At 36.7% G+C, this 17,357-nt stretch overlaps 1 protein-coding gene across 1 annotated transcript; it reads right to left on the bottom strand.

The window, feature by feature from the left end:
- Window positions 1–5,296: 5,296 nt before the first annotated feature.
- LOC149030208 (uncharacterized) lies at window positions 5,297–9,116 on the bottom strand. The gene is made up of 4 exons (XM_089142527.1): window positions 8,116–9,116; window positions 7,916–8,013; window positions 6,600–7,805; window positions 5,297–6,515 (listed from the first exon to the last, which is right to left on the bottom strand). Exons 1-4 carry the CDS (start codon window positions 8,318–8,320, stop codon window positions 5,793–5,795), a joined length of 2,232 nt encoding a protein of 743 aa, XP_088998653.1. The 5' UTR covers window positions 8,321–9,116; the 3' UTR covers window positions 5,297–5,792.
- Between the last annotated feature and the right edge of the window lie 8,241 nt (window positions 9,117–17,357).

Below are 17,357 nucleotides of genomic sequence, written 5' to 3'. Positions count from 1 at the left end.
GAAAGGTATAAAAATAATAAAATTTATTATTATGCATTTATTAAAAGATATTGATATAATTTTATTGTAATAAGTGTATATATTGATGACTTAAATATCATTAGAATTTCTGAAGAGCTTCCAAAAGCAATAGATTATTTGAAGAAAGTTGAAATAAAAGATGTTGAAAAGACAAAGTTGTGTTTAAACTTGTAAATTAATCATTTTGACGAATAGAATATTTGTTCATCAATCAACTTCTATAGAGAGTTTTGAAGCGATTTTACATGAATAAAACATATCCATTGAGTATCCCGATGGTTGTAAGATCTTTTGACATAAAAAAATATTCATTTCGACCCCAATAAAATAATGAATAATTTATTGGTCCTAAAGTACCATATCTCAATGCAATTTGGGCATTAATGTATTTGCTAATAATATACAATCGAATATAACATTTTTTTTATGTATATTAACAAAATTTATCTATTCTTCAATACAAAGACACTAGAATGTTATTAAACATATATTTCAATACATTTGAAGAATTATTAAAATGATATTATTTTATGAATGTGGGCATCAACTTACTTATTATGCAAATACATGATATTTATCTGATCTACATAAAACTATATCTCAAATATGTTATTTATTCACAAGTGAATGTCATCTATTTCATGGCGTTCAACAAAACAGACTATACCTATTACTTCTTCAAATCATGTAGAGATAATAGTGATTTATGAAGTAAGTCAACAATATATTTGATTAAGATTAATGATACAACACATTCATGAAACATGCGGTTTTCTACTAGAAAAATGAGTTTCAACAATTTATATGAAAATAATGTTGCATATATAACTCAATTGAAGGGAGGATATATCAAATGAGATAAAACGAAACATATTTTACCAAAAATTTTCTTCACTCATGGTCTTCAAAAAAATGGTGAAATCGATGTTCATTGAATTCGTTCAAGTGATAATTTGACAGATTTATTTACTGAGGTATTGTTTAATTCAAATTTTGAGAAATTGATGTATGATATTGAAATGTGCGTACTCTAAGATACTCAATGATGTAATCATCGGGGGAGTAAAATATGTGTTGCACTCTTTTTTCCTTCACCAAGATTTTGCCCCACTAGGTTTTCGTGATAAGGTTTTTAATGAGACAGCTACCAATACGTATTATTTAGATATATATACTATTTTTCCTTCACTAAGATTTTTTTTCCATAGGGCTTTTTTTTAGTATGGTTTTAACGAGGTAAATTATTTATGGATGGATATCCAAGGGGGTGTTAAAAATAATGTTTATTTGTGGATATCCATTACCCCCAAAGAGATCATACCAAAATATGTAACTTCCAAATGAAGATCTTAGCCATCTCAGCGTGCGATCTTAGCGATTCACATTCCCATAGTAATTGAATATCCTAGCAATCCATCATTCCATATCAAGATAATCTTATTATGTGTGAAAATTATATATGGTATTTCTTTGTAAAATTTGATATTTCCATATTAGAGAAGGGGGGGGGGGGGGGGGGGGGGGGGGGGGGGGGGGGGGGGGCCCCCGGGCCCCCCCCCCCCGGGGGGGGGCGGGGCCGCCGGGGGCGGGGGCGGGGGGCCCCCCCAAAAAAAAAAAAAGAGAAGAAACTAGTTCCATTATAAATATGTAATGAATAACTAAATAGAAAACTAAAACTCATTTTGTCAAAATTTTCTTCCTTGTATTTAAATATCTTCTCTATATTATAATAGGACTTACATTTAACATTTTTTACAAAATCTCTTAATTTTCTTTTCTTCTCCCTCACCCTATTACTAAGGGTGTCAATTGCGTACCAAAACCGTTTAACCGTACCGAACTGTACCGTCTAAAACCGCATCATACTGTAGCGTTCAAAATTCGGTATGGTACGTACCGAACCGAATTTCTTTGGTACGGTTCTGGTTTTAGGTACTTATACCGTCGAAATGTACCGAAACCATACCAAATTGGTACCGTACCAAATTAAGGGATATAAATTGTAATTTTACAATTAAAACACTTTACCTTTACCCTATCCCTAATTCCCTATTTCAGTTTTTTGTTTAATCCTTCATTCCTCTTCTTAGATTTACTTGTTTTGTCTCTATTAATTAGATTTACTTGCTTTATCTCTATTAATATCAAATTCTATCGACTGGTCATCAATCGCAATTTCATTAGGATTTTAATGAACTAATAACAAAAGTGGCATAAGTTCATTCATACCAAAACTGTACCGCAGTAGATACCATGCTTAAACCGTTTTTCCGCACCGATTTAATACCAAAACCGTATCATCGGCTTCTCACGTTCCTTGAATAGCCGAGACATTGAGGAATATAATATAGTCTATCCCATCTATTTTATTTTATACCCTATTTATTTCTTCAAGGAACATATTTATTCTTAATGAACCAACGTTTATATATAAATATAGGAGGTTTTGTTTGGGAAGTAAAAAGCCCCTTTGACATCTCTTCATCTGCAAAGAATTCTCGACGTGAGGAGTTGACATTTTCATCATCCTTGGTAAAATAAAGCCCACCGCAAAGACATTCATAAACTACTCTCTGCATAATCTCGAATGTTATCAGTTCCGGTACGTGGACCAAATGATACAATGCGACAAAAAGTTCCTAGATTCATGGAGATATCGAACAACATATAAGTTATCATGCTTGCATATCTATAATTACATATTCGATTTGACTTCTGGACGAATATGTAAGCATACGTTTCATGCTTGTTTGAGTAATAGCAATGAGATTCCCCAATATCATGCTAAAAATAGCTAAGATTTCTAGAAGAAGATGCCATTCATTTGATGAGAATAAAAAGGAATATCGAAAATTCGAGTGGCTTAAGCTGAAACAACTACTTTCGAAGTAACAGAAAGAAAAGCAACGACTGAAGTGGGAGAGTCAAAGTCGAAAAGAGGATTCCTCACTTCTTTGTCTCATTCAAAACTGTGCATGAGACTTTCATCTCGCATGGCTCCTAAGTGATAAAAGAAAGAACTCATCTTCTTTCTTTTTTGATTAACTTCCTTGCGTATGTATAAGACCGAATCCATTCGATTTCTAAAAAGGATTACTAATCCTTAACTTTTCAAAGAATCCTTCATCAGTGGTTGTGAATGACTGATTTTTTTTCAATCTTTCTCACAAGCAATGCATTTATCAAATTCAAAATGGATTCGACCATGGAAACATTCTTATGTGATCAACTTTTCATAAGGATATTAAATAGTTACAGGTAAACGGTTCGCGTGGTATAAGGTAATCATGAAAGTTTGACCAATGTACCTTGCAGCTCGTACTGTTTGTTGACCATAATTCATGAACCCAGTTACCATAGGGAACATTGTTATTGACGTGAACCCATATTGGGTTATTTACACAGAGGGATGGAAAAAAATTACAGAAAACCGAACAATTATACAATATCTGCCTTATGTAACACATTGGGATTATTTAGCTACTATGTTCACAGAGGCAATAACAGTAAATGAACCAGAACAGTTGGGAAACATTCAAGTACCTAAAAGAGCCAGATATTATGTTAGAGCTAAGTCGTATAGCTTCTCATTTGTTATGGCTTGGTCATTTTATGGCAGATATGATTATAGTTTTCGGTATTCAAAGTTGGTATCGTATTGAATTATCGAAATCGTACCGATTGACACCCTTACATATGGAGCCCACATGTTTTTTTTTTTTTTTTTTCCCATCCCAACTTGCCAACAAACGAAGCCTTAAAGTTATCTAAGGTTTGCCCTTAATTCTTCATATAGCCTTCATAATTCCTTCAATCTATATTAAATAGCTTCTTCAAAAAGGGATATTTGCAAGCCTTAGTTAAAGGTGTTCATGCCATCTCAAAAGACTTTCTCATACTTAATCATTTACTCCTGGAATTATTTCAAGCAATAACAACCTCTTTCACTTACCATGAATAGAAATCCTAGGCATGAAAATCATCATTCTAACAAACCAACATTCAACTTCTCAAAACATAATATTTCAATCTCAACTCTCATTAGTGGAACCCTATGATGGATCTAGACAAATATAATAGTGTTGTCTTTATGTGTTGATTTTATATATCTTCTCTAATCAATGATCCTAGACCCAATGCAGATAATCCAGTCAATGTAACCTTAAAAGGAAGAGAAAAGGGGAAAAAAATTAAATAAATAAACTAATCTGCCCTGTCCCGCATGTGGGTTCCACAATTATAGGGATTGTTTTCATAAATGATAACGGCAAGGAACGAAGTCCCGAAGTTTCTCGTTCCTACCAATAAGGATGCAAATATCGCCGATATCTCGCGATATTTCCCCCCATATAAAATTTCGCCTTAATTTTTTTGTGTTTTTTACTCAATAATTTTGATAATTTAATGCCTATCCTAATCTTATACAAATGTGGTAAATTTGAATTATTTCCTAAAAATTATTCCATTTAAATTCTCTTACCTAGTCATATTTAATATGTTACTTTATGAGGCCTACATCATTAGGCTATTGGAGCGATTATCAATCCTCAGATTCTTTTTAGATTCTGATAATTTAATTGTTTCCATAAATTATTTCATGTATCATCTTCCCTATCACTTTGGCTTGACTTTGATTTTAAATTATTTCTTAATAAATATTTCCATTTAAACCTCTGCCTGTCCTTTCGTGTTCCTTCTGGCTTAATCATTGGACATAGTTGGATGATTACGATGTTCTATTCTCTCTTCATAATTTATTGTTTCTATAATTTTTCATGTATATACACTTCCCTAACCATATTTGGATGTTGACTTTTGGGATTAGATCACTAGAATATAGTTGGTAAAATTGCTCATTAATCGTGAAGATTTTGCTATAAAAAATTTTACTATTTATAAGTTATTCTATGTAGATTCTCCTCCTAATTACATTTAGCATATTTAACTTTTGAGTTTTGAATCATTGTGATAAAATTGGTAAGATTGTGATAGAATCGCGAGAGAAATCGCCTAAAAAGTGCAAGAAATAGTATAAAATTCACACACAAAAAAATTAAAAATATATTTTTTTCCGAAATATCGCGATATTTAGCGATATATCGCCAGATATCGCCGATTTCTCGGCGATATCTGGTAAATATCGGTTTCCCGGTTTCGTTTCGCCGGGGGGCTCATCGAAATTTGCGATCCAAATTTCTTTCCATGGATAACGGTACAAGATTTACTAAAAATATAAAATAGAATAAAAAACATTTTATACAATTTTAGATAATCTTAACAGCAACGGCTATACATCCATTTGAATTTCCCGCTCTTATCATCTCTTCACCCCCATCACCACCAGTCCACCACTCCCCCCAATTCTAAATTATAGATTTACAGACAAGTCAGGAGGGTTCACGAGCTCATCCACTTTGAGTTATATCTGCACGTAACGGTCAAATTTTTTTGCTGTGACGGCAGCTGACGTGGCAGTCAGATTGACGGCTGTCCGTTAGGGTCGTTATTTCTTCTCTTCTCACGTGACAGCATGGAAGCTTCAACCTTCAAGCCTTCACTCGTGTTATTTGGGGCCCACCGCAGCGAATAGCATCAAATCACGTGATGTCCCATGTGAGGGAAGTCAGATCTTGTGTCTCATCATTGCTTGGCAGTTTCCAGTTTCTGTACGGAACGACGTCCCACTGAGATCATCACTCATCAATGCATCAATGCAGAAGCTTCGTCAGATCACCCATCTGACTCGGCGTCCCGAGTCAGGAACCGATCCTTCACTCGACGATGGCGGCGGCGGTTTCTTGCAGGAGAGAATCGAGAATGAAATGCTCGATCTGGAAGACGATCGATTCGCCTTCCTCAGAGTAAGGTAACGCCGTGCGCATGTTAGTCTCTGGCTGGTCCATCTCGACTAGGGCATCGATGTCTTGTAAGATCTGGCAATGTGCAGAAGGGAAGCTCTGGATGCGAAACCAGAGACGATCCAAAAGCTGCAAAGCTGTCATTTTGTTGTTCTTTGGTCTCGAAAGAACACCACGATCGATGCAACAAAGCCAGGGTTTCTTGTTCAGGTACGGTTTGAGTTCTTCCACTAGAATCTCATTCACCAATTGGAACATCAATTTTCTGTTACAACTATGCTTTAACGGACCTAGATCATCAATTTCTCCTTCATGGTCGTCTTCGTCGTTCAAGAACTCTTCTTGGTCCTCTGTCTTGGAGGAAGTGAATGAACGCTCGAGGTAGTGAAAGATTAATGGATTCAGGGGTTGACGTGGAGAAAACCACCTGGTGTTAGAAATAGACGAATCCCTGAAAATTCCTGTACTTCTTAGTATTCCCTTTACGTACCGGAATTCCACAGCACCACCGTTTCTGCTGCTGCTCTTGCCCTTGCTGTCATCTTGATGGGCGAGCACCTCCGTCGCTTCTTGTTGTTTCTTGTTCAGGCTCAAACAACAAGATAACTGTGAACTCCGTTTTGAACCTTGAGCTACCTAAAATATAATATTTTTTTCCATCAAAAACATAATTGTTTACGAAAAATTAAGAGAAATGGGAGAATCAGCGAAAATGGGTACCGGTTTTTGAATGGTGGATGAATTTTGATGTTCTTTCTTGAGCAGAACGACGGAGGGTACGGCTATGCTAACAAGGTCGTTTGATAATGGAGTTTTCTTACATTTCTTGTCTGAGAGATTAGCTTTTGTTGCTGGGGTCGCGCGGACAAATGCTTCTTCTCTCTTGTTACGGACTGTTTCTGAAATTTTTTGATTGAAGCGTTCGCTGCTGCTCCCTTTCTGACATTTCGCAATTCTCTGTTTCGCTTTCCTTGGAGCTTTTACCTGTGGTTGGTTATCTGCAGATTGTGATGTAGACGACGACAATGACGATTGTGGTTGTGATGGTGCTGGTGTTGGTCGAAGCGACGAGACTTGGAGATGTTTTGGCCTTGGGCTGTGTGAGCTCTGTTCATGGTTTGTTGGAGTTGCAGTGGCTGATTTATTCTTGGGCTCCAAAAACCTGAGCCGTGGAGAGCATGATGGGGTAGATTGCTTGCTTGGGATCGATTCATCTCCCACATTCGCAAGACTTCTTGTTTTCTGGGATCTGATCGTAGGACTATCAACTTCATGAGCTCCATTTCTATTGGTGTTTGTAATGTCGAGACCCATCTTTCTTCTGCCAACACTGTCCTTAACCTGTTTGACGATTTGTCGAGCATAGTGACTTGGGCTTCTATTCTCATCTCCATTCCTCCACTCTTTCTTTCTCGACTTTGTAGAATAAGACGAGTAAGTAAATGAGTTTCTTGAGAGAATTTCATCTGGTAAGATCATCAGATTCTCTTTGTTGATCTGCAGAGAGAGCCTGGGATCCGAATCTGCTGATCTTCTAGCAGCAGATATCCTTGGAGTGTCTGGCAAAGAACGGCTTCCCGTGAACGCCTCGTACCTCATCTCACCCTCCTTGAAATTGATGTTACTGTTGCTTCTACAGTGCAGAGTTCGCCGTGATCGAGCATCTCTCTTAACTGCTGCACCTTCGAGATGGTTGTCTTGGTTAGGCTTCACTCTCAAATGTGGATCTTTATAGACTGAAGAGGAGATGGAAGAGGATGAGCAGGAGAAAGAAGGAGAGAAACCATCAGGCATGAGATCAAGACCCATGAGACGAGCCACTAGATTTGGAGTCTTAGTTGCAGGAGAAATGCTGGTCTCTAAAGATAAATTTTCCTTCATGAGTCCTTTCGTCTCTGCTCTTCTTCTTCTTCTTGCATCATCAACCTAGTCAGATAAAGAAAAAAAAAAAGAAGAAGAGAAAATAGTAAGTTTGAGAAAAAAACCCACCAATTAATTAAACTACTGCAAGTAGATTTCCTTTAAAAATCTCTTACAAGATTCAAGTCTCCTTGTTTCATGATGGAAGACAATGGGACAGATTCCATGCATGGACCCTCCTCTGATTCCAAGCTATTTCTTGGAGCTTCTACACCTAAATTACAGAAAACCCACCACATTAAATTTCAGAAAACCTCACCGTCTTTTATCATGGAAGCTCGACGAGGGTTGGGGAGGTAAGAGATCAAGCTTATACCTTTAAGGATTGTGGGCTCTTCTTCTTCAAGAAACGAGTTGGGTGTCTTGAAGCAAGGTTGATGTAAAGGAAACTGAAACTGATGGAAATCAAAGAGATGAAATACACCGCTCATGCAACCTGAAGAAGTAGTCTCCTCTACTGCTGCTGCTGCTGGTTTCTTAGTTTGAGTTGATCGACCAACCCAGGACCACTCCCTACCCATTGCTGCTTGCTTGGTTGTTTCTGAATCCTGACGCTTTCTTCAAACCCTTTCAGGACAAGTAAGACAAGAAAAAAGGTAGAGAAGCAGGAGAAAAGAGAAAAGATGATGTGAAAAGAAGAGGAAAAAGAAGAAGATCTTAGTGGGAGAAAGACGAGACGAGAGGACAATAAGAAATCTGAGTTACTAAGTTTGAAAAAACTGACTCAGAATCTAAGTTCAAAGGCTGAAAAAGAAAAAGTTGCAGAGAGAATCCACCCTGAAAGAGCGCAAAAAGCGGATCCGTTTGGTTGTTAGAGGAAAACAACTAGACTAGTAGAGTACCTTAAAAGTCTTAAACCCTGAAGAAGAAGAGAAGAAAGAAGAGATCAGCGGAGCAGTGCAGAGAAAAAGAAAGAGAAAGAGAGAAGAGATACTGATTTTTCGGGTACAACAAAAGGGTAGGAGTCCTACTCCTAGTCCTGTAAGTATTATTCCTTCCCTCTCTAACTCTCTCTCACCAACCGAAACAAACACCATCAGCAGCACTTTAAACATATTTCAGGCATTGGGAATTGAAATCTAAAATAATCAAGGAAAATGCAGGAGATGACGAAATGACCACGCTCTCTCTGTGCTCACTTCGAGATGCCAAATGATTCCCCAGTTTGGATCCTCTCCACTCACTCACTTACACCCGTTCATTCAACTTTTACAAACACAGGTGGACTCTGGGAGAAAAAAAATTAGATGGACCTTCTGAAAGTGGGTGAAGAACACCTGTATCTTGCATGATTCCCCTCCCTCTCCACTACCTCACCACTCTTCTTCACAGCACAAACCATCTCACTCAATATATAAATTCAAACTCTCAAAATTTTCAACCATGCAAATTTTTAAAAAATAATAAATTGAAAAATTTTCATCACCACATTTTTTGTCTTCCAAAATTAATGTCACTCCTTGAGTTACTTAGTTTATTGATTAAAATTTCTATAAGAGAAAAATATGTCAAGTGACACCTTTGCTGTTAGGAAATCAAAGTTAAGCATTGATGTAAGTAAATTAGATCCTTTAGAAAAACCCTTGAACGAAAACCTCTAAGTTCAATTTGTCTATGTCTTCAGCTACTTTTTCAACTATTCTTCTCCTTCTATTCTTGCATTGTCATGATCTCCACTCTCGTGCATATATTCTTTTAGGGCCTGTTTGGTTACATGAGCCTGGAGATTTTAAATATTTAGAGATTTCAAATCTATGGAGTCATAATTTATAAAATTAAATGTTTGGTTGTGGAATGAAATCTGTGGATTCATCCTAAAAAACTATTTGATTGATGTGATTTTTGTGAATGTGCAAATGTATAGTTTTTTGAAATCTCTGGATTTCACCCCTTACCCATAAATCTATAAATTCACATTTTTAGTGTAAAAAAAGTGAATCTCTAGATTTCATGAATCTAGAGATTTGAAATCTCTGAATTCATGTAACTAAACAGACCCTTAAGTTTTCCTCTCTCCGTTTGTCATCTTCTTTCGATAAAATGTGAGAGAAATATTGAAAATAAATAAATAACTGAGACTAATAGTGTGAGTAATACAGGATTTGATTGATAAATTTGATATATTAGGGGGTGACATTAATATTAAAGAATAACTTGGAGGTAGCACTGAAAATTTCTGTTATAAATATTTACTCATCATCATCTATTCGCAATGTAGTCAACTAATGCTCTAATGGTAAGTATTCCTTTGTAAATGACTACATTCTATTTTTGTCAGGGTAGAGAGGTCTGGACTTCTCTCACACTTCTTCATCATACAATAGATGTGTGGTCGACTATGTGTCTTACTTTTATTTCATTTTATAACTATCGAGAGATGATTCTGCCTCTATTATATAGTAGATAAATGTAAAGGAAGCATAGACCTCTACCATGATATATGGATAATTCAACCTACCTTAAATAAGTGATCAATGGGTAAAAAATTCTTAAACACTGGAACTGAGTTGAGTCGAACCTTTTTTAACTTATCCTAAAATTTAAGAAATTTAATACCAACCGGCGGATTCCAACATTGGAGTACACGACACCAAACACCCATCTGCTGACCCTTTCTTCTCTGGAGTTTTTTTTTCTTAATTTGAATCTGTGACGAGGGTGATGGTCATCACTAGGGATCTGCAAATTTTAAGTTTGCTCGCTTCTCTCATGGCTTTTTTTTAATTTTTTTGGTTCAGTATCTCCCATGGGTCGTTCTCCATTATCGAGGGAGTATCCATTATGTTTTATGAATTTATAAAATGGTTTGTCCCCCTAAACCCCCTAACGAATACAAAACATCATCACAAGCTTTTCATATCCTCCCAAACCTTGGCCTCCCTTCCCGAGGATTATTAATCTTTTCATCCCTATCAACGTTATCCTTTCCTCTTAATTAATTCATTTTTAATTTCATTTCATAAAAAAAAAAGGGAAATAAATACTTCTGATAAGGTCTATGGTACAGTAAACATCACCAGTGAACTGTCAGCTTCATCGCATTTGTTGTATGTTTTGTTTGTATTGTAAACTGTCTTTATTGACGAATGCATCTGCAGCTAAACAACTAAAAATGAAAATTTAAGAGTAACCATCTCTAGCAATCCTTGTTCTAATTCTAGCCCAGAATCCAGAATCTGATGAATTTCATCAAAGATTAGCAAAGAACATGTAGTGGATACCATGATTGTGACCAGTTCTAGCCTTCTAGGTGAAGTCCTTGGTGATAATTAATAGGATAGAACTGATGGCAGGTGGGTTATTTGAAATTTTAAAGGTTCATGGTTTTCTGTGCTGGAAATTATCACTTCAACAGTGTGTGTTGGTACAGTTTAATTTCAGGAATCTGGTCGAGACCCATCTCACTGATGAAGGCACAAGTACTGAAACATGGTCAAGCTTCACCTGTTCATCCCATGTTACCAGCTTCCATTCCTTTGTCTTCTTGTAGAGAAGTTGCAGAAATGCATGCAAGGGGTCCATGTCTGTCATTTTGAATGATTAACAGAGAGAGAGAAAGGGGGAGAGATAATGGCCATGGTCCAATTTAGCCACCGTGGTTTCTGGCGATTTCCGTCTGCACTTTACTTCACTGAAACGGAAGTAGCAGGGGAGCAGGAATAGTGAATCAGGCGAGAAGGAAACTGGAAAAGCAGGGAAGAAGGAAGGAAGAAAACAGGGGAAAAATACAACAGAGTAGTACTATTTGAAATTCAAAGAAGGTGATGGTAACGCATTGAGTGTCTCCTGAGAAACAGAGCAATCAGGAATCAATAATCAATAGTGGCAGTGACCCACTGTCATACTGTCAAATGCCCCTTCATAAGCTTGACACCCTCTGCAGAGCCACATTGGCTGCTTCATCAGATGTACCTATCAGGTGATCCTACCAGTTCCCACTTGGAAAGCTACAGTTGGCCCAGCCTAACCCGACCTAACCCTGCCTAACCGGACTCTGGATCAACTTCCCGTGAGGGAAAAACAATATGTTCCCTTGATGCTTTTGAACCATTAAGTAGGAGTGGGGCTCGCATGGAACCCATTGAGATTTTTATCTTTAATTTTTTCTTCAATATTTAAAGGTCGACCCTACTACTATCTATAGCTCAAAAGCGTAAGGAAAAGACATTATTCTCTACTGATAGAGAAGTGATCCAGACTCGTCCTATTAACCCTGCATACATGTCTTACTTTCTCAACTCTTGTTATAAGTCATTGACTGATAGGCTAAAAAGTACTAGTTTTGTACTTGTGAGTGAGAGACCGAGGTTAAAATCAATACTTCTTAGGTGTTACTGTCTCTATATGAAAGGCTACTACCATCATAAGAAAAGTACATCCACAAAATTTCGATATTAGAAAAGAAAAAAAGTTACTCAATTAGGCGACCAACATCCACACTTCTATACTTAAAAGACATGACGTTACACCGCCTACCTCCATGAAATGATCGAAATGTCATTCATATTGATGCTTGTTTGTGTAGTACTCTTAACTAAATTGATCCTAATATGATCTATGTCAAGAAGGGCTAGGCCAGGTTGGGTTGAATTGGGTTTTGAAAAATCCAATTTTTGTGTTTAAAGGGTGATTTATATTAGTTTACTAGGAATAAGGGTGGAGACTATTATATATGAGTCCGGATTAGCGATCTTGATGGGCCGGATGCTTCTTCACCATGAATATGGGGTGCCTCAGGGTACCACTATGGGTCCTCATTTGTGAATCTCATTTGATTTTGTGAGTGAAAAATGTAAGAGGTGCTCTTGTTAGGGAAGTTGATCATAATTCATTACATATACCTTCAAGGAGGATCATAATCTGATCTCTCCATTAAGAGACACTCATTAACAATCTCTCCATTAAGAGACACTTATTACCAATGAGTTGACCATTGATGGTGAAAAACTCAATGTTATTTCATTACTATGAGTCCACTCCGAATTTTTGTTTGCACCCGTGCGAATGTCGTTCGTGCAAGCGTATTATAAAGCCACATGTATCTAAAATTTATCTGTAGCTGCTCTTCAAAATTTCCATAATCTTCAAGAAAAATCCCAAAAAAAGGAAAAATAACTGGCTTCATTAAAAGATGGAAAATCAACTCAGTGTTCCAGTTCCAAGAAGTTGAGAAGAGAGGCAAGGACTTGACAATCTTTTTGTGTAAACCCTAATGCGATTCTTCTTTTTGACAAGTTCTACTCTCTTTTCTTCTACTTAGCGTGCTAGGGTGAAATTGTGTTCTATCATTTGACCGGCTTTTCTTTGTTTTATTCCCCCTCGCTCCCCCCCCCCCAAAAAAAAAAAAAAAGAAAGAGAGAGAATTTCTGTTTGACATCTAGGATTGCTGATGAGTTCGATTTCTCTTCCTAGTTTTTGTAACATCTAAATAAATCTAGATCTCGATTGTACTCCTCCTTGTATAGGAATTAACTATGTAGTTTGATTTGGATTTTTTTTTTGATAGTAAAAGAAGTTTTTATAAAAACTTAAGCAACACAGTTACTACATACATGCATACTAGAGTTTGTATGAGCTAAATTAGCTATGCATGCAAATGTTTTCTGGAGGGTAGGGGACTTAAACATGGTAATATGGGTCTTAATACAATCTTTTAGAACAAGCAACAAAGGTATAAGATTTAGGGGCCAATTTAAAGTCTTCATCTCAAGGTAGAGGTAGGCTAAGTTTTCTTCATTGCACCAAATCTCCTTTAGTTCAACTTTGTGTTGATCCGCAACCTTGAGTCCTTCTAGTATCCCCTGTATTGTGGCATGTACCTTTGTCCCTTTGTTGATAATTCCTTTATTTAGATGTTGTATTTTCCCATTCCATATGATCCCTACACTCCACGCCGCCATGTCTAGTTCTGGATTGCATACGCCTGCACATAGTAACATGGGTAAATGACAAGTATTATTGTAATTGCAAATGCAGATAGTAGTACTTTCATGAGTCCTTTCTAAAATCTGTTGGGTATGAGTTGGATCTGCCCTTTGAAGTGGTTCGAGTTGAAGGTCCCTGATCCATTTAGAAGTTGCTTAAAGTATATTTTCACAATTTGGCCCTTTCTTCGGAGAAGTAGCATTATTCATTTCCTTCCATAGAATGTAGCACGTGATGATGAAGACCGACATTGTCCATTTTGTTGTTGCTTTATCCATTCCCCATGTTCGAGTCATAGTTTCACATAGATCGAGGATTGACTCTGATTGTGCTATGATATTTTCTGTTCTGAGTCCCAACAGTCCTGCAGCCCATACTCTTTTGGTCCATTCACAAGAAATAATTGAGTGCCAATAAGTTTCATTGGTCTAGTTGCACAGCCTACAGAGTGGTGAAGTGTTCATCCAAGGTGTTAATGTTGTGGCTAGAGGTAACCCTTTATTTAATAATCTCCAGAAGAAGATCTTAAACTTCGGGTGTATTGGTAATTTCCACAAAAGTTTCCACCATGTCGTGCTCCCTAGAATATTTGTGGTTGGACTCATATTTTGCCCACAAGTCCAACCACAAATATTCTGGGGAGCACGACATGGTGGAAACTTCTGTAGAAATTACCAATACACCCGAAGTTTAAGATCTTCTTATGAAGTTTGATTTGGATTTTCATGTTTTAGTTCCTTGCCTTTTCTTCATTTCCCTCTTCCTTGGTCCTAACTCCTAATAGAATCTTCAAGCTTGAAGGCCACTAGATCTTATATCTTTTCTAGTTTTGGGGTTTCTATTTGGATTGATTGGAAGAAGCTAGTCTTTTGCTTATTCGACCATTTTGCAAGACCAACAATGACAGGTAGGGTTTTTCTCAAGGTGTTAGTAATATTGTTAAAGAGACTACTCATTTAAATTTAAAATTTTAATTTTTATTATTTTTTATGAGAAAGAAAAAGCCTTACTTAGAAATAGTTACAGAATAGAAGATTGTGATTCCAACCTTACAGTAGAGCTATTAGCTGCATCCTTAGCTAAGCTAACATAAATTTCCGGAGCATGGATGTTCAAACATAGAGTACTTAATTTGTTTTGTTACTTCAACCACTACTACTAGACTATTAACATTACTAATCAAACAAGGTTTAGTAGGTTTAGGAAAGAAGATTAAAAGTTCGGAATTGTTGCTCCATATTTCCTTGATCTCAATATTGATCGCCTTGCTTTGTCCAAGCCCTCCTAGATTGCTGCCAAAATCGCCTCCACTGCATCTGCATTATCAATTCTTCCATACGTGCAATACTGTATATGACCACTATTATATATTCCCAACCTCCAACCTGCGCTACCTATCCATTCGTTAGATATCCCTGCACAAAACAACATCGGATGATTAGTATCATTCACACAAAAAATGGGTCTAAATTGATTACAAGTTGCAGATGCATGAGGTTTTTGTTGTAGAGCTATAGGTTCACCGATTGGTGTTGAGATTTGTAAACCTAAATCCATTTTGAGACTTGCCCTAAAACATTTATAAGGTTTGGTTGAGTTTTTTTGAAAAGGTTAAGATTTCTTTCTTTCCATATAAAGTAACAAGTAATTGTAAATACATAAAGAAACCAAGTTTTTGATTGCTTATCCATTTGGTTGGTGGAATGAAATGCTTGGCAAAGATGTATTATAGATTGGTATGTTCAATTCTCTGTCCTCGGTCCAAGTGGTCCTACAACATGAATCCTCTTTGTCCAATTGCAATAAATAAAGACATGCCATGCTGTTTATCTTTCTTGGTTACACAGTAGGCAATTTCCTAGTTGCTGAGTCCAGTGAGATAAAGTATCTCGAAGTGGTAATCCTACATTCAAATGAATTGAAATTTTCCATAGGTATATCCACCCACTTCGAGAATTCATTCCTCATCCCCTCGGGAACTTTTGTCTAACTAAGGCACGAGCTGCCAAGTTTGTGGTGAAGTTGCCCTTTGAAGAGAGTAGAGAGGACCAATAGTCATATTGGTTAGAGATTGAGATGGGAATATAAATGAGAGAAATAGATTTTTCAAAGGTATCATATAACTCCCTGTTAAGTGCTTGAAGATCCCCTACCACATGAGCCACTGTCACATTTCTTGGCCAAATGGAGAAGTCTTGCTGTTGAGATATGCTTCTTTGTAGAAAAATGTTCCATGGGACAAATCAGAATGAAGTTTTTTAATTTTTTTTTTTTTTTTATCAATTCCCTATTCTTCGAACCACTATATTCCTTAGAGTGGGTAATATATATACTGGCGATACTGTTCCAAATCAATGAACCTCTTTTACTCATGACCTTCGGGTCAAAAGGAGATGTCCCATTGAAGTAATGAGCTTGCAATAACTTTACCCATAGAGCCTCTAGGTGCTTTAGCATTCTCCACCCCTTGTCTTAATAGTAAGGCAATGTTATGATCTTCCATCTTTTTAAACCCTAACCCTCCCAACTCCTTTGATGTACAACATTTGTCCCATGATATCAAGGTGATTGGTTTGGTATTTTCTATGTCACCATCCAATATCTACGACAAAGTGAATCCAACTTTCTGCATATGCCTTTAGAAAATCTAAAGCACTATATCTTATACAGGGACATAGATTGAAGCATTGATTGCATCAGTACACCCTCTACATATGTCAGATTCGATGCTTTCCGTGTTGCTATTTTTCATGTCATTCTATCCAAAATGAATTTGAAATTTGAGATTTATTCCGGCCGTAGAACAAATTGGAATCCAAGTAAGTGACCTCTTTATTTATTTTGAGGACACCTAACACTTTTTGAATTTGTTGTCTTTTTTTTTGCTATACATTTTAGCTAAAAAAGACCCCACTTTTATCGAAATAAATTTCTTGTCCCATCATATATGAGAATAGTTCCAACACCGCCTTGACTGCCAATATGTCATCCATCTTAGCTCTGCATAAATAAAAGGTATCATCTGCAAAAAAGATGTGAGAAATTTATGGGGAGTTTATACCGAGTTTGATTCCCTAAAAGAGGTTGAGAGCCGTGTATTCATTTAAGAGTCTTGATAAAACTTCCACTACTATCAAAAAGAGATGAGGGTTAAGTGGCATCTCTGTCTTAATCCCCTAGATCCAAAAACCACAAAAAAGGGGCACCGTTGATTTTGATAGAGAACGAAGCCAATGTAACGAGGGATTGGTAAGATGGCACCAATGATTGTCAAACTCTATAACTAAAAGAGCTTTACAATAATTCTCCACTCGGTCCCATCATAGGTTTTAGACGTACAAAACTTAAGTGTCAAGTAACCCTTCTTACTCCGTGTATTTTTCATAAAATGAAAAAAGTTCATGAGCCGACAAGATGTTGTCAGTGATTTGTTTGTGGCAACAAACGCTCCTTAAGACGGAGAAATGACAGTGGGCAAGAAGTACTCAAGGCGCTTTGCCAAAATTTTAGCAATAATTTTGTAACTATAAAACAGAGGAAAACAAAAATCCGTCCACTCCCACGATTTTTCGTCCATATGAAAGTAGAAATCAAAGAGGGGTCAACTGAAAAAGAATAACTTTTGCAGCCCAA

This window comes from Hakea prostrata, chromosome 1, assembly GCF_041222555.1.
Source record: "Hakea prostrata isolate BN-2017 chromosome 1, UWA_Hpros_2, whole genome shotgun sequence".
Lineage (NCBI taxonomy): Eukaryota > Viridiplantae > Streptophyta > Magnoliopsida > Proteales > Proteaceae > Hakea > Hakea prostrata.
The sequence above is the reverse complement of the archived record's forward strand: the minus strand, read 5'-3'. Positions and strand labels throughout refer to the sequence as shown.

What these genes read in the sequence shown, in the direction of transcription:
- LOC149030208 (XM_089142527.1), bottom strand. Translation starts at nt 8,320, where the DNA reads ATGGGTAGGGAGTGGTCCTGGGTTGGTCGATCAACTCAAACTAAGAAA. An exon ending in AGAGCCCACAATCCTTAAAG is followed by an intron (nt 8,014 to 8,115) that starts GTATAAGCTTGA and finishes TCTGTAATTTAG; the next exon opens with GTGTAGAAGCTCCAAGAAAT. An exon ending in CATCCACCATTCAAAAACCG is followed by an intron (nt 6,516 to 6,599) that starts GTACCCATTTTC and finishes ATTATATTTTAG; the next exon opens with GTAGCTCAAGGTTCAAAACG.